Source organism: Ascidiella aspersa, chromosome 8 (genome assembly GCF_963924565.1).
Source record: "Ascidiella aspersa chromosome 8, kaAscAspe10.2, whole genome shotgun sequence".
Classification (NCBI taxonomy): Eukaryota; Metazoa; Chordata; class Ascidiacea; order Phlebobranchia; family Ascidiidae; genus Ascidiella; species Ascidiella aspersa.
Window position 1 is genome coordinate 5,395,423 of NC_139454.1, and position 20,795 is coordinate 5,416,217.

At 35.8% G+C, this 20,795-nt stretch overlaps 2 protein-coding genes across 2 annotated transcripts in view; both read left to right on the forward strand.

Moving 5' to 3' along the window:
- The first annotated feature begins 999 nt into the window (after positions 1–999).
- LOC146135322 (lysine--tRNA ligase-like) lies at positions 1,000–6,788 on the forward strand. Its single transcript, XM_083395753.1, has 12 exons — positions 1,000–1,153; positions 1,360–1,453; positions 1,679–1,865; positions 2,353–2,478; positions 2,746–2,865; positions 3,092–3,254; positions 4,367–4,540; positions 4,759–4,844; positions 5,253–5,338; positions 5,590–5,716; positions 6,437–6,580; positions 6,702–6,788. The coding sequence occupies exons 1-12, from the start codon at positions 1,000–1,002 to the stop codon at positions 6,786–6,788; spliced, it is 1,548 nt and encodes a 515-aa protein (XP_083251879.1).
- A 934-nt stretch (positions 6,789–7,722) lies between these two features.
- LOC146135323 (uncharacterized) overlaps positions 7,723–20,795 on the forward strand; it is a 32,899-nt gene continuing 19,826 nt past the window's right edge. Inside the window, exons 1-17 of the mRNA XM_083395757.1 lie at positions 7,723–7,795; positions 8,690–8,842; positions 9,529–9,750; positions 10,420–10,566; positions 11,968–12,144; positions 12,808–13,008; positions 13,615–13,803; positions 14,844–15,043; positions 15,474–15,603; positions 15,866–15,994; positions 16,502–16,587; positions 17,422–17,578; positions 18,152–18,324; positions 18,825–18,957; positions 19,505–19,635; positions 19,795–19,948; positions 20,369–20,513. Coding sequence (XP_083251883.1) covers positions 7,723–7,795; positions 8,690–8,842; positions 9,529–9,750; positions 10,420–10,566; positions 11,968–12,144; positions 12,808–13,008; positions 13,615–13,803; positions 14,844–15,043; positions 15,474–15,603; positions 15,866–15,994; positions 16,502–16,587; positions 17,422–17,578; positions 18,152–18,324; positions 18,825–18,957; positions 19,505–19,635; positions 19,795–19,948; positions 20,369–20,513 — 2,600 coding nt within the window. The remainder of the gene's footprint in view (positions 7,796–8,689; positions 8,843–9,528; positions 9,751–10,419; positions 10,567–11,967; positions 12,145–12,807; positions 13,009–13,614; positions 13,804–14,843; positions 15,044–15,473; positions 15,604–15,865; positions 15,995–16,501; positions 16,588–17,421; positions 17,579–18,151; positions 18,325–18,824; positions 18,958–19,504; positions 19,636–19,794; positions 19,949–20,368; positions 20,514–20,795) is intronic.

The following is a 20,795-nucleotide window of genomic DNA, read 5'->3' on the forward strand; positions in this document are numbered from 1 at the left end:
GTGAAGAATGAAAAATGTTATTGTACTTGGATTGGAGCCCTGGAACGCACAGCCAATTGTTATTTTTAAAATCGTCCACAACTAATTGTATCTTTCGGTTTGTTTAGTAGCAATTTTTCATCTGACATCTGCAAGTGTTTTATGATTATTTACGCAGTCTTATATTTTTAAATTTTATATTTTACTTTTTACCTACTAATAATAGCATTTTTACATGGTTGCTTTTTGTACAGAAACTGACAATGTCTTAAAAATTTATATTTCTGCTAAATTTTAAGAAATGATTTAATGTTTTATCTGTTTTAATAAACAGCCTTAAGATCTTTTGATACGAAAATCAAGAATCTTTCTTACATTTTATTATCTGCGGGAGATTCCTTACTTTCTAAAGTATTTCAGCTTACTATTCTATAGGCATGTTATAAATAAAATAAATAAAACAACGTCTAAATATGCTGCAGCATTGCGTCTTATAGTGAACTAAAGGAAATACAAAGATTTCATCGAACAACTATAGAGAAAAAATCTGAGAAGATCACCCCAACTATCGTCCTGCAAAACGAAAATGTGGAAAAGAAGGTGTTAACATTCTATTGATTTTCCTTAAGATTAAAAAATATAGGATTTATTTTGACATATTGATATAAAACACCATAGTATACCATTAGTTGTATTGCATTTTAAATACGAGAGTGTCGCAAAGAGGGTGGAATAAGGTGCTTTATACACGTATAAACTTAAGCATTTTTCACGTCGCTATGAAAAACAAATAAATAAATTAACGAGTTATTTTCTTATAGTCTGAATCGTTCGTGAATGCGTAAATTAATTATCATTTTTCCAAACACATTGGTCCGCTAAAATCGAATCTAGTTTTTTTAAGTTGCAAAAACTTAAAACAAAATTTAATCCGTTAGACGTAAATGTTTAAACTGCTATTCACACGTTCGTCATCGTAATAAAGTTTCCTATTATATTTTTCGACAGCATTATTTGCAAATGCGGAAAAAAGCAATTAGTTCAATTCGTGAAAAAGGAGAACAACCATACCCTCACAAGTTCCATGTTTCAACTTCTTTGACCGATTTCATCAACAAATACGATTACCTGGACGACGGTTCTTATTTAAAAGATGCTTCTGTCAGTATAGCAGGTACATAAATGCCCTATGTTTTATTGTCTCTTAGAGTTAAGGTTGTCGATCGGCATTCCTGTCTGTTTCCTTACACCTTTTTTTATAAACCAAACCTAACCTTTTTACCAAATATTACTATAGGCACTAGAGTGCACTGTCAATTATGCAGAGCTAACAGATATTGTATGCGTAAATTTTAACTGCACCCTGGTATATTCGTACAGGACGAATTCTTGCTAAAAACAAAGAAGATCCAAAACTGACATTCTACGATCTTCATGGAGATGGCACGAACCTACAAGTCATTGCAAATGCAAAGTATGTCAGAAAAAAAAATACAGTTTTCAGTAAAAGTTCAAAAATACGAGTAAAGAGTACCTATAAAAAATAGAATTAATATCAAAAGTCCTGTATAATGTTTATCTAAAACACAAGACTTTTATCCACTAATCCTTATGGATATTCGATACTTGACATTTTAATACGATACAGTTTATTGGTTACTAAAAAAAAGTATTTTGCTCTGACGAAATGCTTTTCAAGGATGTACACATCGAAAGAGGAGTTTGATGTTTTGAATGAACGGACTCGAAAAGGCGACATCGTTGGTGTTGTGGGATTCCCAGCCAGAACGAAGAACGGCGTCCTGAGCATCGTCCCAACAGAGATTAAGATCCTATCTCCATGTCTGCATATGCTTCCCGACAGACACGACGGTCTGAAAGATATGGTATTCACCCATTTTATACACACAATTTAATAATATAAAAATAACTGCTAAAATGTTAAATATTTCACATAATGTAAACTATGAAATAACATATCGAAGAAGAAGGTCAAGCCCAAAACTACAGTGTTTGTCTGTTTCATTGCCCATTGCGCAAATTCGTACATATTATTTTTGCGTGCGGAGCAAACTGATTTGATGGATTTTGTGAAGGTAAATTTCTTACAACGTGTTTGACATATGATGTTTTGCCATAAATAGCATTTGCCACAATGATTAATATAGACAAAAGTTTTGCCATAAATAGCATGTCCGTAGGGTCACTTAATTTTTATTCGGTCCTTTTTCATTTCTACTTTTGAGGAATACAAATTTATTAATAAGCTGTTAAAGCTATACAACGGATAAAAACATTGAAGAGCATTCGACTAAATAAAATGCTACATTTAAAACAGTATGGTACATTTTAGTAATCTATAATTATTTTTAGGAAACCAGATATCGTCAAAGATATCTCGATTTAATACTGAACAGTGAATCCAGAAGTAAATTTATCACCAGGACAAAGATTATAAAATATATGCGATCATTCTTCGACAATATGGGATTTTTGGAGGTTTGTCGAATAATTTATCATTTGATTGTTATCTTTTAAAAGTTAGATGTGATAAAGTTTTGATAAGATTTTGATGAGTTACTGTTTTATCAAAAGTTATACAATCTGCCTTATATTGGAAGAAATATCTAAAAAATAGTCAATTTGGCTTTGCAAGCAAAATGCGAAAAAAAATAATTAAACGGTAGATGAAGTTTCGATAGATTAAATGGAGTAATTAGATGAATCAAATAACTTTTTAGATAAGTTAATAATAAATATTTCAAGGTTGAAACACCTGTGATGAACACAGTTGCGGGAGGAGCTACAGCCAAGCCATTTATTACTCAACTCAACAATCCAAACATGGAGCTTTTTCTTCGTGTAGCCCCCGAACTTTTTCTTAAGGTAAATACTTCAATATCGATGTGATTGCATATCTAGCTATTTCATTTAGACAACTTAGGGTGTTTTACGGTTTGTGTTTTAAGTGGCTTTGTAAATGTGGATAAATTGTTTGTACACCATGTAAAAAAATACACCTTTGGGGCTAACCATTCCAACTTATCCTTGTTTGCCTTAACTTAAAAACGTTATGTGAGAGCATCGCCACAAGGGTAATTTTTTAATCAAGATGTTGGTTGTCGGAGGTTTGGACCGAGTTTATGAGATTGGCCGCATGTTCCGAAACGACGAAATCGACAAGACTCACAACCCTGAGTTCACTTCGTGTGAGTTCTATATGGCATATGCTGACCATGAAGATTTAATGAAGATCACCGAAACCCTTATTTCAGGTATCAATCAAGTGCCAATACACACAAAACGCCGCTAAGCACTTAGACCGAGGCGAACAGGAAATGCATCAAAGGTTAACTAACAAATTAATTGTAGAAAAAAGCTTAGTTGGTGTTTCCACAAAAGAAATTGCCCTCCAAAAAACATATGATGTCGACGATCATTCGAATTAAGAGAACCGATGATGACATTCATTTATGTGGCGATATGCATATTTATATTAAAAGTTTTAGACCTTGCTGATTGATTGTTGTTCGAAGCGATGCGGCCTCGAGCTATTTATTGCAGAATATGCTTGGTCTTAAAAAAATATGTTGCGCAATGCGTTTTGGTGTGAATACAGAACAAAACTAATTGCCTTAATTGACGTTAAAAAGTGGGATTGTAGGCAATATGGATTGCAACGCTTGAGATAGTGTACTACATTCCAACAAGTGACTATAATTATCTCATGGTAGCTTACAAAAAATTAATACAAAAACAATTTTACCAACTTGACACACTTGATAGCGCCAATGTTGTTACAAAGCAATTCACGACTCATTAATAAAAAATATAGTATTTATTTTGTGATATGTCCATGTCTGTAGTTGCGTTTGCTGTTTTAGTGATTTTCTGTTATGAAATTGAACAACCTTAGTTTATACATTTGTGAACGGCCAACCGAAACGTCAAATGTGATTTTTGTATAAAATAAATAAGTTGTTCTCTTAAACGATAAATGCATACCACCTAGCCTAGCCGAATTTAACCCACAACTAGCGTTCCCGAGTCCGACGTGCGCATGTACACTACCGAATTTTAACGCTGATGTGGCCGCCAACTTTAAATTGTAAAGGCGAAATAGAATATGGCGGATATTTTCCAACAATGTTTTGTAAGTAAATGGATTGTATAACACCGCTATAATGTGGATTGCTGGATATCCACCGTATTTTGTTACGTGAATCGGCGGAATACACGCTTTCGAGTCGGACCTGGACTCGGGACTCGGGAGTCAAACTCGGTTTTATTATTTTTTGCCGGAGTCGGATTCAAGGTATTTTTAACCGACTCCGCGCAGCCCTGCCTTTAAGAAACATATGTTTGTACCTGCGGTTTGGTTACGCAGGTATGGTGAAGAAAATCACTGGATCGTACAAGCTTTCTTATCACCCCGACGGGCCCCTGGGTGACGTCATTGAGGTCGACTATTCGACCCCGTTTCGTCGTTTGAAGATACTCCCAGAACTGGAAAAAGAAACTGGGATGAAATTCCCCAAAGCGGCTGATCTACATACACCAGGTACACACAAAATGTCAAGTATATTTTGTTTTTATAATATATAAAAGTATTTATCCAAATAACATTGGAAAGATAATAAAGTATATTAGAATAATAAATAAAAATAATCAACACGTTCAAAATTACTTCCATTAACATTCTTAACCTAATTTAGAAGTTGATGTAGTATCTATTTCAAATTGATGATCTAATACCACACATTATGATATTAACCCCAGAAGCACAGAAAACATTGGATGACATTTGCACCCAGCTTGGAGTCGAGTGTTCTGCACCGAAAACTACTTCAAGGTTGCTTGATAAGGTAAGATGGCTGAACAAACTAAACGGTGATATGTTACAACTTATGCTAGTCGCAAATTAACACTGATAAAAAACAATTTGATCTTGGAAGTTTTAACCTAACTCCGTTTAATGCAGCGTACACACTGTATCATAGATTCTGATGAAGACTAGTAGTCGACGTAGTTATATAATCAGTCAAAAATGAAAAATATGTCTAGGAAAGCTACGATTTGTGAAACTGGAAACCGTTTACTCATAATTTTAGAAAAACACCTTATAATATTGTGGTTGTAATTGACCAACAAAGTAGCTTGCCCTTTAAGGGGCCTTGATTACCGAAATATCGAAACACCGCGTAATTACTGCTTCAAACATGAATTAGTGGTTATATGTTAAGTGTTAATCGTATTGCAATGTCTATTTTTAGCTTATTGGCGATTACCTGGAGGTGAAATGCATCAATCCGACATTCATTACTGAGCATCCTGAAATCATGAGCCCACTTTCGAAAGAGTAAGAACATAAAGGATAGAACAGAACATTTAATTGATATTACTGTGACAATTGAGACTCAATTTTGTGTTTGTTTTTGCGTCAAGTTGTTTTGCAGTTACCTGTTTGCCAAGTTAGCCTAATGCTAAGATTCTTGCGTTTATTTAACTTTTACAAGAAATAACAAACCAACCGATTTATTACATTTAGCCGAAGGGTAAAACGCCAATATATTTTGTTGGAGTTGTTTAATCAATATTCCATTTTGCAAGACACCGCTCGGAAAAAGGCCTTACTGAAAGATTTGAGCTGTTTGTGAACAAGGCTGAAATATGTAATGGCTACACCGATGTAAACGATCCAGAAGTTCAAAGGGCGCGTTTCATTCAACAGTCTCAGGTAACTTTTAACATTGTGCAAACCAAATCCAGGAATACTCGTAATATAGAACATATACATAGCCTACCGGGATGGCCGACGATTGGCAGTATGTTCGGTCTGGTCACAATATAATTTGCGTGTTGTTAACAAGCCATATAAAATAGGCTGTACCCTTTTGTGGTGATAGTTCTTTTGAGGTTTAAATTCGTAAAACTTTGTGAGACTATATGGGTGGTGGTACGAAATGGCCGAATATAGTTAAGCGAATGACATTTAAGATTCCCCACTGATAATAAATAAATATGGCAATTAGGCATAAAATTTAACTATGTCATGCTCCCCCCAAACTATGCGTTTTGTTAACTTTAGGTATTTAAATCTAAAAACCCGTTTTCACAAAATGTCGTCCAACCTAATAATTTTTTTTTTTTTTGTCATCCAACCTAGTAATTATCTTAATAAATATAAATTGCAACAAAGTCTTTAACCGTTTTCTTAAGCTTTCTTGTTTTATATTGTTACAGTATTAGGTCATATTGTGTGCATTTTATATCCTTTAATGACCCGACCCGGCTCAGCCGCTGTACAAAACGCAATTTCCGCCAAATTAATCCAGTTGAGGTTATTTGTTGGTGCTTTGATCAAATCGATAACATATTTACATCTTTGTAATATGGCGCTTGCTCTTAAGGTAACTGTTTATAAAGGTAAAACACTTTGACCGAAATCATCGTACAGGATAAAGTGGCAGGTGACGAAGAGGCTCAAATGGCTGACGATAGTTACTGCACAGCTCTTGAATATGGGCTTCCGCCTACAGCAGGCTGGGGACTGGGAATCGACCGACTGACAATGCTCCTTACAGACTCTAACACCATACAGGTTAGCTTCTTTTCCATCAAAATACGGCAAATTCTTGCTTGCTTAGGTAGGCCCTTATTCATACTGAGGAACGGGGTTACGGATCATGTAATCTTTCTAACTAAGAAATTACATTTTACAGGATGTCCTTCTTTTTCCAGCAATGAAACCCAGTCAGCAACGATCTGAGGGTCAAATTAATGACGCCGACTGCACGAAGTCTAATTAACCATACTGGTGGCTTTTTATAAGCCATCATTAAAAACAAAATCAAGAACATAATAATTAAATATTTTTGTCGTGTGAAGCTTCACTATTTTAGGTTATTTGTATAATCTAACGTAAGCCCGCATCTTTGCAGCACCTGTTATTTGTATTGCACGATACTTTCAATATCATTTAGCTAAATAAAATCATTTTCAATATGAGTACTTGAAACATTTGTCAATATCTAGTTTGCATTTCACGAATATTATATAAAGTATTCGCCAAAAACGCTTTACTTTTTAGTAGAGTGTAGTTTGGTTGATTTGCGCCTGCGCACTTCTGGCCAAAAGTGGAAAAAAGCATCGTTTTTCTGGGTAACTATGTGTTTTTACTATTCTACCAGGTGTTTTAATCTGAGGAACTGATAGAAAGAGGATAGTTAAATTCCAGAAGATTTTTACTGGTTAGAAAAATAATTGTTTAGACAAAAAACACCGTATGATGATAGTCAATTTAAATCATAGTTCGCAGAAATAAGCTGAACGAACAATGCTTAACCAAACGCACTTTCAAATGGTGCTCTAATTTTCCTTTTGCGTTTGAATATAGTTGTATTTGCAATGTGGGTTACTTTGCATTTTACGCAAAATATTGAATAAAACATGTTTTTATTAAACGTTAAAAATCTAAGTAATTCATCAACACCGCAGAAAAACTATGTGGCATATAGTTTGCGGTCTTAAAGCTTAGATATCTTGCACAACAATCGTAGCTTAATATATTTACTGTTTTAGCTTTTCGCTGAAAATATTACATGTCTAGAAGAGGCAGCGATATGCCGCGATTAGCAGAATTAGGTCGAAAAAGCCTGCGGACACTTTCGATGCTGTTATGCTGCTCGGTTAATAGCAGCTTGTCCTTCATGAAAGCTTTCAATCTGATATGCTTGAGGCAGAATGCGTTTCAAGGCTACACATGTTGTTCAATGGGCGCTGTTCCTCGCAGTTTATGTTCTCGGAACGTGCAAAGGTGAGAACTATGGAGAAATTACCAATATTTTATGTTTTTGATTTCATCAAAACAAAGTATTTGGTAGTAAAACAATTGTCATTACCAATATATTCAATTTTAAGTCGCAATAAATTATTTCGACCATTATTTTGCAAAGATAAAGCAAAAAGGCAACGATGAAAACATTGCAGGCAAAATTGTATCTTCATGCTTCCTATATAGGAAAGCAGAATTGGGATAGAACAGAGTGATGATTTTTATTCCTAGCATGATTGCACTCGTATAATTTTACAATATCCAGGTTTTAAACGCATAGGTTGGTATAGTTGGAATTACAATTAATAATCTACTGGTGGTCTATATTGAATTAATAATAATTCATTGCTAGGCAGTTGTCAACTCGTGCCCATAAATCTATAGAATGTGTGTCTTAAATACCGATAAAATTAAAAGAAATAGGCTACTGTCTAAACAAGGGCTCTACAAATTGTCATCAACTTGCGTTAAGACTGTTGGGGTCGTCAGTATGGCTACATTGTATTTACACAAAGAGTTTTATCTAAGAATACCTTTTTCGACGCACTATATTAGTGGCAAAACTAATGCACAGCAAACCCTTAAAATAAAAGTTACTTTGGCAAGAGTGTACTGAAGCAAATGGCGCAAAATACTATGTTAGAACCTATTAAAGCTATATGACATCGGGAAAAGTTGATAAACTAAAAGAGTTCACATATGTACTTCGAAAGCAGTCTAAGTTTGTCTAAGCTACTGAAATTGACTTTAATAAGCAATGTCGAATTAACTGCAGTTTAACGAAATATGCTTTTCCCTCTGCTGAGTGGGCAAAAAGCGAAATTTTCGTTTGATAACAGCAGTGAGCCTGACTTCGCCGAATTCCTAATTTTACAGGCCAGGCGTGCCAGCCTCGGAACCACTCAGCAGCGCTGACAAATGGAAGGTTCTGTTCTTCGACTTGCGTTGGTCCAGGTGACAAGGCGAACTGCTACGAGACGGAAGACTGCCTGTGCGACCACGAGTGCGGTTTCTCCTGCATCGACAAAGGTCCTAACTTAAGGAATTCGTGATTTTATGTGTTTTGTACAAAACGAATGGCCATCCGACCCTTTACTAAATGACGTCATTGCTAAGTCCAAATATGCGCGAAGATGGAGAGACAGTTTTACTTTGAACTGATGATCACGGTTGTGCGAAAGCCACCTTAGTATCGGAAATATATATAAAAAAATTTACTGGACATCCGCCCTGTTATGATATTATTGCAATCCCTACTGCCTTAGTAATTTTTGTTGGAGGTTTTGAAACTAATTAGTACTTTTGACATAGCTACAGCGTTATATATTTTTATTGTCATGAATTTTGTGGAGAGCATATCCATGGCAAAAATATATACAGTTATATGATCACTTTTTGAATAACTGTTTGTCTTTTTTTGTGAACACGTTCAGGGCCTTTACTAAATAATGTATAAAACACTGGAAAATAATTAGACGTATGGTAGGTTTTGGTGTCAGTTTTAATATAAAATAGACGGTTCCTTTTGTACAACATGCACGAATGTGTAGTGTAGCTTAATAATGAATTGCAAAGCCAAAAAGGTCGAGTAGATCGACATCATCTTGAATATGACATTTCGATTCAAGCTTGTATCATCTTCAATTAAAATAAAATTGTGCCTTTATTATTGTCGATCCGTGTCATGTTTATGTGTTTTTTTGATTTATATGCAGGTAGTTCTTGTCCGACACCTGACCCTATACCCAACATCAGTCGCATCAAAGTAACAAGAACGGCTGACAACGGTTCACTCGTACCGGTGCTCGAGCCGCCCTACGTTTACGACGACCTGCTTGAATACTTGTGTGCGCCGGGGTTCAAATTAAGCTTGCAAGTGAAACAACTTTGCGAGGGTTTCGGCGGTTGGACAAATCCAAATCAGTCGGTTTGCGTTCGTAAGTGGAAGATGAGTAATGGAAAGTTATTTTTTACATACTTTTAGCGTGGTTGCACATACAGTTTGTCAGCGCGCTTGCGGGTTTGACTAATAGCTTAGTAAGGGGTAAAAAGTATAAGTTAGCGGAAAGCATATTTTTCAATTGTTTTTGTGTTATATCTTAATGATGTCAGCTCTGCATTTTTTGAATTATTTTACTGATTTTGGAAGTTATATCAAGTTACTAGCATATAACATACCGCATTTTTGCGCTTAAGAAAATAACATAGTTTACCACGAACGGCAATTTTAGTATCTTGATTCGTCAAACAAATCAGTTAATTTCTTTAATAAGAATCAGCATTTTAAACTTATTTCATAACTATCAAAAACAGCTTGCTGTTCAACTTGCGGTCTTGACATAACGGTGAACGGAATGACGTTTAACTTATTTCAAACGTGAGAAAACGACGCTTAGATAAGTTTCACGAGCCAATAATTAACGTTCATGTACGTGCAAAATCTCTAATCACAACCTTATACTTGTAAAGCATGCATCGGGTTTTGCCTGTTTCAAGCAGGTTTTGCGCACGTTTTTGCGGTCAGTGGTCTCAACTCCGCCCATATAACACTATGTGTGTCGCTCGTTGGGCTCGTTCAAGTCGATAAACAACATCTTGGCCCGCAGGCGCATGCGGCCTAAGGAACGAGGATGCTATTTTCCGAGGTGAGCTGCTGTGCGGAGCTCCTTGTCTGACTGATGAAGACTGCCCGGCGGACCAGAATCAGCAGTGTCTTTGCGAAGACACGTGCGGAAGCAACTGCGTCGACCCAAGTGCGTACATATGTACTGTTAGTTCAGTTCAACTAAAAAATTTAAATTCCTCCGGTTTATGGAAAATGTTTAATTAAGCAAAACAAAATTGAGCTATAATTTGCATCAAGTACTGTTTCCATTTGTCGTAAGAAACATTTAAAAAGCTCAGTAAAAAGTTTTACCTTATTGAGACACACCTATCGGTTGTGAAGCATTGATCTGAACTCCACTGATTTTTGCATACTTGATGCTAAGAAAGGCGGCACTTATCGAATAGCGGTTTAGTAACTACACTTTAAAGTAATTTTACCTGTTGCTAGGACGTATCCTGTTCTACAGGCAATATACGTTTGATGTATTGAGTTTATACGGTCACATCTCAAAACCCATATCTTAGGTTCATTCGCATACGATAGCTATTTTATGCTGTCACGGGTGTCTAACTAATGAGTATCACAATGGGATTTTTTTTCAAAACCACAATATTCTTACTGAAATCTTATTTATGGACCACTGGTGTGTGCAAAAAAACAATTGTTGAACAAAACAAAAAATTTTGTACTTAATTTTAGATTTACCTTAATTTTAGATTTACCTTGTATTGAACAAAACTATTATTAAGAATATCAAAGTCCATACAGAAGCTGTATGGGCTTTGATATTCTTATTACGTCTTACTACAACCTCCAACCATTATGCTCCAAAACTATTTTTAATTGTAAGCAATTCATATCGAGGTAAAGGAGCAGCTTGTGAAGCCCAATCCAGCTTAACGAAGTTTACTTCAAGGTATAATTGTTCGAGCAAAACAAGGCTCGCGAAGGTTAAGACGATTATCTTATTTCTCCGTCAAAGTATCAATGTGGAATATAGGCCTTGTTTAAAATTTAAACGAACTGCAAGCCACGCTTTAATGGTAGCCTCAGGCAAGCAATTAACTCACTATGCAGCCTTAATCCATCACTGATTGCAGAAAATCGCTCGCGAGACGTTGTGGAATTTCCCGCAATTTATTTGCACGATAAACCTAGGACTGATGGAAAGGCATGTCGTACTGTACGCCTTCGTTGGACTTTTGAAAACGCTTGCTGCTTTTTTGCGGCATTCTATAAATAGGTCTATAATTCCAAAAACCTTGTTTTCAAATAAATGTGTTTTGTTCAAAAGGCCTTCGGTCAGTGGATTAGGGTGGTCCTTTATTTTAATAAACAAATATTCGCCGGTTAAAATGTTAGGAATTCTCGTACTTCCATATTCAAAAATGCTTTTGTATAAGCTAAGCTAAAGTACCGCTGAAATTAGGGAAAACAATACCTTAAAAAATACTGTAAATCCCTACTGCGCCTTTGCAACCCAATGTACTTATAAGCTGTGTTTTTAATACGGTCAAAGCGGTGTCTAATCCCTCTTTCCCTTCAGATGTGGATTGCGGCGAAGCGGAAACAACTAGAAACTGCTCGATCGAGTATGTTGGCGAGGGAATCGAGCGGTTCGCACATTACGTTTGCGACGACGGCTTCTACCTTTACTCAGGGTCGCCCTCGAGAAAATGCACAGGAGCTGGAACTTACGATGGAGTGCTGCCGACATGTTCCAGTTAGTCATAGGGCTTATACAGGATAATATTTCATATAGCTATATAGGCTTTTTTCAGATATTGTTCTGTCTAAACTAAGAAATCTCTGAATACGATATGCTTTATTGAATTGTCCTTAAAAACAGTGTTATTTTAAAACACAATTAAAATAATAGAATAATCTCACTAAAAATTTAAAATGTAAAACCATTTTCGCTTGGGTGGCCCCCATCCATCACCCTTGACCCGCCACTTCTCGGAGTCAAACTTTCGAAATTAGTAGAGTGATTTATATGTTACAATATCGCGACGGTTGAGTTTTATTTCAATCGTTGTTGGGTTTATGCAGTTATAGTACAACTACCATATTATCCTTTAAAGTTTATAGTACAACTGCCATATTTTCCTTTACCAAATAGTATATAATTTTCAATTTTTGTCAAATTTACCTTTAAAATTAACAAATTTGTTCTTATTGGACACCAAATTGTAACAAACACTTCTTAAGCCACAAATCCTATAATCTGATTTTCGGTTTACTAAATTCTGTACTTAGTTTAATCTTTATCATTGATGTGCAACCAGAATCGTTTGCTTTTCACCATTCGGATTCAGGCAGAATCTGTTATTCGAAAGAAAATTCTGATTATACCTGATCAAATACTGTCCTGTGATTTACATAGAAATCGAATGCGGCGATCCTTTCTCGTCTATTTCTGCCCCGGACGCCGGGGGAATACCCGACTACGTACCTGGTCCTTATTTCGTTGGCGCCAACTTGACCTTCAGCTGCCCTTCGACCCACCGACTGCTGGGCGACAGGACCAGGACTTGCCTGGAAAACGGACTTTGGAGCGGAGTCCCTGTCGTCTGCGACCTGAAAGGTCATTTGGTTTCTGACTTTTTATTTGAAGTGTAAAATCGAAAAACTTCGCAGGTTCAGATATTCAAGATTCAATTTATTTTTGCGCTTATTTGCAAACATTGAAATAAAAGAGCATAAGGAATAACACAAGGACAGCAAAAATACCTTTAAAAGTCTATCTGCCCATATATCAGAGTAGGCTGGTCAAACTCAGACCAACGTACCAAACTTGGCCAGAAATATTATTATCTTTGACCTTTTTAAGAAATCCTTAAAAGTGTAACATGAAATGTTTAAAAAAAATAGCCGACTGTCCAATTGTTGTTTTTTAAAAACCAATAAAGAAACCAAAGGCCAATAAAATCCTTTATTGTCAAACAACACGACAGCATTTCATAATATGAGGCTGCCAAATGTTTCGAGCCATTTTTTTTCGGCCAATCTGTTATGTCTAAAATACACAAGTGTATATACTCAGAAAGGCCATTTTTTATTGTAAAAATACAATTTTGGCGATACGTCAAATGACAACGTAACTGGCAAAGTTTTCTAAAGCCAAAAATCACCAAGGCGACTGGAATACCGTAGGGCCAATTAAGCACTTTAATTTGCTGGCTATCTTCAGACAACCTGATACGCTGTCCACAACCTGGAGTTCCCATCAATGGTCGTCTGCTGACCTCTGGCGGAAATTTTAGCGTCGGGAGCACGGTGGAATTCGAATGCGAATGCGGCTTTCTGATGATCGGCTTGAAGCGACAGGAGTGCCTCTACTATTTGCAGTGGAGCGGTGTGAAAGCTCCAGAGTGTATTGGTAAAAACCCAGTACCTGAATTGTTGGGCCAGAAGCCAAGCCGAAAACAAATCACTATATAACTCATATAGATTGGGTTTATAAAAATGTGTACGACATAGTGGGGTGTATCTAAAATAATTCGTCACGCTCATAACCCAATTGCCTAAGTCATTTTTTACTGATTTTCAAAGTGTTTGATTCAGTCACTCCTTGTTACCATCCCCATCCATAGAAAAAGTGCTTCATTTTTAGGTCATTTTCCACGCACTTGTGCAAAAATATGACTTAGGCACTTTTTCTTTGGTTGTGGATGGTAACTAGGAGTAACGTAGGCAAAAACTTTGAAAATCATAACAAAAATGACTTAGACAATTTGGTTATGAGCGTGACGTCACAAGATCACATAGGGATAGTCAGATAAACGTATAGATCAATCGTAGAGATCGATTTTATCATTGTCTCGTTATTATTTTATTCTTTGTCCCCTGCTACTCTGTTGAATTATGTTCTGTTTGGGAACCCCGGTTTAAATTTCTCGGAATGTCTCACTTTGCTTAACGCTGTGCACAACTTTTTGTTAGGTTCTCGTGATTCTTGATGTAAATCCTTCCCGGTGTACGCCATTGAGTTATTACCTGCTCCTCCTGTAAACCGTTGTAAATGGTGTCACGACCAAAAGGGGCCACCTGATTGTCGTTAAATCACTAAAAAATCAATCGCGAAGAATGCTTCAGAAAAAAGTTAAGACCACTAGGATCGCAAGTTACAATTGCTTATAACCTCGCCAACCTAGTGTTTCTTGCCTCCCTGCAATCTTGTATATTATTTAAGATGCACACATATTGACAGCGTTGGAACGAGCGGAAGGCAGACCAGGTTTCAATACAAAATACATCAAAAACACAAATAATTCTCGATTGTGTAACCTGTAAATAACCATTTTGTGTGAAATGCAAACCTTTGTAAACGATTTTTGCTGAGGTACATTTCTGGCAAAGAGTAAAGCCAACTATCATTAGTCGATTATTTTTTGCTCATTTGCTTTTCTGAATATTTAGATCCGCGTTATGCTGACCGAAGTATAGCAGGTGTGGACACTTTGCTTGAAGACATAAATGATTTGAACAGTGTCACTAACGACGGATCTGTAAAGAACAATGCCGAAGTGTATCTCCTCATCGATATTTCGCACGTATTTGCTGATGGAGGAAATCTGTTTAAGGAGTCCATACAGTTTCTTGTCAACCTCCTTAAACAGGTTGTACAAAAATTTCAGTTGAAAAATTTTAACAAGGATAGCTTGGGTACACTATGCACGTATCTGTAATGCTCACTGAAGACGATACATGCTCGTATCGGATAGTCTTAATCAAGATGATGTCGATCTACTTTACCCTTTTGGCTTTGCAATTTATTATCAAGGATAGCTTAAAAAGCGTAAATCTGATATTCTAAAAAAATTATGCAGCTTGTTTGCTTCTACTTGAAAACGCAATCTGCTAACTTTGTTCTAGATATGGAATATTTACTATTACTCTGCTGAATCTTGTTCTATTATAAAATAATAACTCACAACGCAAATATTTGCTTTGCGTCTAATATGTTTTACCATTTAATTTATGAGAACAAGTTCGCAAAAAACGCGATAGCAGTCGTGTAGTTTTCAACTTAAATCGCGGTTATTTTAGGTGACAAAACGCTATCATTTCGGAATCGTTGCGTTTGGAACTCGAGTTGAAGTTGTGAGAGATATAAACCAAGCCCCGATCAATAACACCCGGGCAATAGCCATTTTAAAAGACGTCGAAAGAGATAAAGGTAAAAAGTAATTTTCCCAACTTTGCAAAAATTGGTTTATTTTTAGAAGTTTAAGTCGCTTTCTCTTAAATTTTCAAAGTTACTTGTACATGAATTATATACTATATTTTAAACTAGAACATATATCAAAAGTAACTACACTTATTAGTTAAAATACCTTCCTTCAATATTAGTGATAAAATTGAATTCACATAAATAAATCGAAGTTATAACATATATTTTATGGTTGTTTTCTTATCTTTTGCACATGTGTGTTTTACAGAAAATCTCCGAACAAGACTTGGAGTAATGAGCGATCTTCAAAATGCGATTTCAGTCTACGAAAAAATGGCGGAAGAGTCGAAGTTGGCCCAAGAGAAAATATTTCGCAAAGTGTTTGTAACAACTAATGGTAATTACTTATACCTTACATATACGTAAGCCGTGATCGTTGGTCAAGAAGCATATTCAGAAGGGCTAGATCACAGATGTTAAACACATTTATGTGTGGATCTTTCATTAGTTATTCCTATGTTGAAATCATTTTGTTGTAACTTCATATGACGGTTAGAGGCCACTAACACGGAAGCGTGCAGCCCGTATGAGTTTGCTGCATGTTTTTTCTTGCATCAAGCACAACTTGCAGATAAATTAAGTGATTACTTTATTAAAGTTGTAATACCTTTCAAATCAGAAAACAATTACCGTAATTGGCAAGCAACTATAGTAGAAAACATCGTTATTTAAAGAAATAGTGTTTATTCTGATAGTACCAATGGTAGCTTTTAACGATTGTTTCCTATTATCCACTTGTTTAATATAAGTATTTTGTTTGTTAATTTAAAAAAATAAAACTTTCACGTGTCGAATAAGTACTTATTAGACAAAATAGAAGTCGTTTTTCTTTTGTCTTGGCCAGGTCGAATGGTAAAGGAACTTAAATTGACCGGAGTGAGGAAAGTAGCAAAGAATGTCGACAAAACTTTTAACAAAGAACTCCTGCAGGTAACATCATAGATGTGTTTTTTTAACATCATAGATGCAGCTTTGAATAATTTAGATGTTTTTTGCAACCTAATCTTCGAAATTAAGAGTAGAAATTGCTTGTTTTTAACGATTGTAACTAAAATACTGCCACAAGGGCCAAACGCAATTTGCATTGGTGATAGAAACGCTGCCAGTTATAATTTATTCACAACAAAAAGTCGGTGCTAGGAAAACAGATGATTAGTTTTATATTTGTTGATCAAATTAAAAAATTAATATAAATTGGCACATGTAATTTTAACCAAAAGTTAGTTATGAATACACCATTTCAGGAGTCGAAACCTCGCCAGTGGCGTAGCCAGGCAAAAAAAAATTTGGGGGGAGGTCAAAAAGTTTGAACTTTTTTGCTCAGCTTTTACCATTGTATTAATTTCCGTAACGAACACAATAGCAATGTTAGCAAACCGTTTCGAGCAGCAACTGACTGAGTGTTAACGCAATACTCCAAAAACATCCAAAGAGCAAAAACTGTCTAAAAGTAGTAAAACTACATTAATGTATAGCAAACGTAATATTAAGTACATCGTTTGTGACGTTACAGTGCATGACAATTGAAGGTGTGGCATGTCTGTGATCGACTGTTGTGGTACTGCTCATATACAAGCTAAAAAACTAATTATTAAGAGTCTAATATATATTAATTTTGGGGGGCATGGCCCCTCAGGCTCCCCCTGGCTACGCCTATGAACCTCACACTATTCAAAGGTCTAACTCCCTTTAAAAAATACTGTGATATCAATCAACTTCGAAAGTTTTTACAATAAGTATGAAGCTTTTTGTATTGTACCACAGATCTCGGTGGTAATTACGTGTAACGATTGCAAGAAGTCGCTCAACAACCTTCTCGTTTCACTTCGCAACTTGGCAACATCGTCTGAACGAATCATTCTCAACCGCGATTCTAACGCTTTGCCGAATCTATTGGAAAAGCGTAGAGTCGCTATGATCAGTAAGTAAACGCACTAATAGAAAACAATGTTGCACTGAATTCGAAAAACGGCAAGGACCTTTACCCTTGCAGAAAACCTTAATTCCTAAGCATTCTGCTGTAATAGAAAACAAAGTTGCAAAGATTATTATCGAATATGGTTTCACTATAAGCGTTGAATGTATTAGTTCTTTTATTTGTTATGCTTATCTACACGGGATATATTACAACTAATTTCAAAGTGATTATTCATAAACGTTCCACAACTGGTGCGAAAACTATAAGGTGCCTATAGTCTTGTCCTGCACATTATATGAATTAGCCATAGACATAGCATGACTCATCTTATGAAATAAATTGACTCATTTTGCAATTCAGTACAGAAAAAAAAACCTGACGTGATAGAGCAAAACTATACTGCCATTTTCCGAATAAGTGACCTTGAAATAGGGGAAACGCCTAATAGGGTGGCTGGAGCTTTTAATGAAATTAAATTTGTAAACCAGTGTAACTAAACTTGTAAATAAAATAATCAACCCCAACACCTATATAAAAAAAATCAAACCTAACACATATCTTTGTGTTTTTTCACAGGAACAATACCACTCGAGGAATTACCGAACTGTGGTGAATCAGAAAACGTTGGGGATATTATAAGGCAGACTCAAACTGACGTAATTAGCGTTAGAGTCATCGGTGGCAACCCCACGCAAGTTGGTAGTTGGCCTTGGCAAGTTGCAATTGCCATTAAGACGAGGCCCTTGGAGGTAACTTGTGTCCACTTTTAAATTTGCAGACTTACAAGTTTGTAGATTTAAATGTAAACAAAGCTGGCATATTTTACTGTAGGGCCTTTTTAACGTACAAGTTGGTTCCGGTAATCGTAAATCCTATCAGTCATCAGGCTCTTTATTAGAAAAGTTTGGTGACCCCTGCTTTAAAGCATGCGTAGAAACTGAACTTTGGCAAGGCCTTAAAGATATCCGGACAGCAACGGTCAGGTCTTGCACTTATATGGGTGCTGGTTTTTTTTTACAAACAGTCTTCAAGTTTTCAAAACATACTGCTTTTGGTCATCCAAAAACAAACAGTTTTACAAAAAGTATTTGTTTTTGATTTAGTGAAATTATTTCGGTACCTAAGCCGTTATAGTTATCTCGGGTATTTGATTCTACAAATACATTAGTTATACTTTTATATTATTAACTATTTACTCTTAAGTTGCTGCTACCCACAGGAGATGAAAACAATTTGCTTGTTTAATTAGATCTTGAATGGAACTAAGGGAGGTGGTAGCGTTCTAAGTAACTCTTGGATCTTAACTGCAGCTCATATGTTTGGTAGCATATGCCAGGCAAACGACAAAGAATTGCGCATCAAAGATTTTAACGTCATCATGGGTAATCAAAACTGCTATAATATATTTTTTTTGCGAACATTACAACTTACTATTTAAAGTCGGTATATAACAGAAGTCCAAAGTACCGACTTGTGTTTCAGTCGAGAGCTATTGCTGTTGTAAACATTTGCCTCGGGCGTTGTTTTACTTTTTCTGATGAAACAGTTAAAACGGTTTGAGAATTATCAGAATTTGGTTCATCAATCAAGCAATCAAACATAGCAACTTTATAAGCTTTTGATTAGAAATCTGTCATTTGAAATTTATTATATATTAAAGTATGAATATAGTAGCTTAAAACCAAACATACCTAAAGCCGGTCAATATAATGAAACTAAAGTTGTTATTGTTCTTTATAACAAGATTCATTTGGTTGACTGAACGTAAAACCCATTCATCATACCAATTTCAAACTCCAAATCCTGTAGTTGGTTTAAAAACTTGGACATACTATTGACACAAACTTAAGGTGGCAACATACAATATATCATATTGATCAAAAATTACTTACGCTGGTTGCGATCTCCGATTTAATGTGCTTTTTATAGGGACCCATAACCTCGAGTTGACGCTTGATGATTTCACTAAGGACGATTCTCTTGTAAGAATATTCGAACCGGAGACTATCCACTGCCACGAGAACTTCAGTCCGGGTGTGCACGACTACGACATTGCATTGGTTCGTAGGTCAAGTATTTCTCAGTGAAAATGACACTTTTTTGGCAAAAAGACCTATTGTTGAAGGTTCAGAAGAGCTAGGCCACAGTTATTTAACACATACATATGTTTGTGTATTGACTTATTATACTAACTGCTGTTTATTTTTACGTACTACCAGATCAAGCTTGGTCGCGAAATGATGACGTCAGGAAACGAGTTTGTGCCACGCGGCCCCTCAGGCTGGGTGACCTTTAACCCCCGCATTCGACCAGTGTGTTTGCCCTGTAGTACAAATGGATGCATTCAGCAAGATCCGGGCTGTATGAGCCAAGGTATGGGTGGCGAAGCTAGGTGGAATTTAATTTTAGCTAAACCCTCTTCAATGGTCATCGGCAAATAGTAACACTTTTAACGAAATTTTCTTTAAATAAACCTATGTAATTTAATTTGTTTTAAAAGGAAAGCTAAACTAAGCTTTTGACAAAAATGTCACAATCACACAAAAGTTTCTGTTTGTATACTTAAAATCAGTCATCCATGTGAAGATATTATATTAGATTTAGTTGCATTTGTAGCAATAATGTAGCACCAAGACAACGATTATCACTATTGCTATCTAGTCAAGCTTTAAATATTCAAAATATCAAAATGAAAAATTTGTACAAAGAGTATTTTTTTACGAATTAAGCTCTTTCACATTATGACGAACTATGAAATTTGTTGAATTTACACATTTTTCATTTCTCCTATAGGCTCTAAGCTTGCCAATATCGAGAACGCTTTGCACGTTGTTACTGGATTCGGCCACAGCGACAACAACCCATTGACTGACTCCGCTAACGCAGTTGTAACCAAACATTTACAGCAAGGAGTCGTGCGCCTGAGAGACCGGGAAGAGTATGAATACGATATTTGATAATATGTATAACAATATAGGAAAGACACAACTTAGTTTCTGAAAAAAAATTACGTTTTTTTCTCTATGTTGCATGACTATTTTATTATTTGGAAAACAATTTCTTTAATTCGCCTTTTTTATAAACGTGAAGTGGTACATCCAAGTCGATAACCTGCAAAAGGTACAACTAAGAGTGTTACACTATCTTAGTCTCGCGTCAAAACATGGATATTTTGCAAATCGGCCATATTTTTGTGTTGTAACAACAAATGTTACACACT

Excerpts from the sequence above, each read along its gene's own strand:
- LOC146135322 (XM_083395753.1), top strand. The coding sequence starts at position 1,000 with ATGCGGAAAAAAGCAATTAGTTCAATTCGTGAAAAAGGAGAACAACCA. Across the intron at positions 3,255-4,366 it reads CACCGAAACCCTTATTTCAG|GTATGGTGAAGAAAATCACT; the intron begins GTATCAATCAAG and ends TTGGTTACGCAG. Across the intron at positions 4,845-5,252 it reads CTTCAAGGTTGCTTGATAAG|CTTATTGGCGATTACCTGGA; the intron begins GTAAGATGGCTG and ends GTCTATTTTTAG.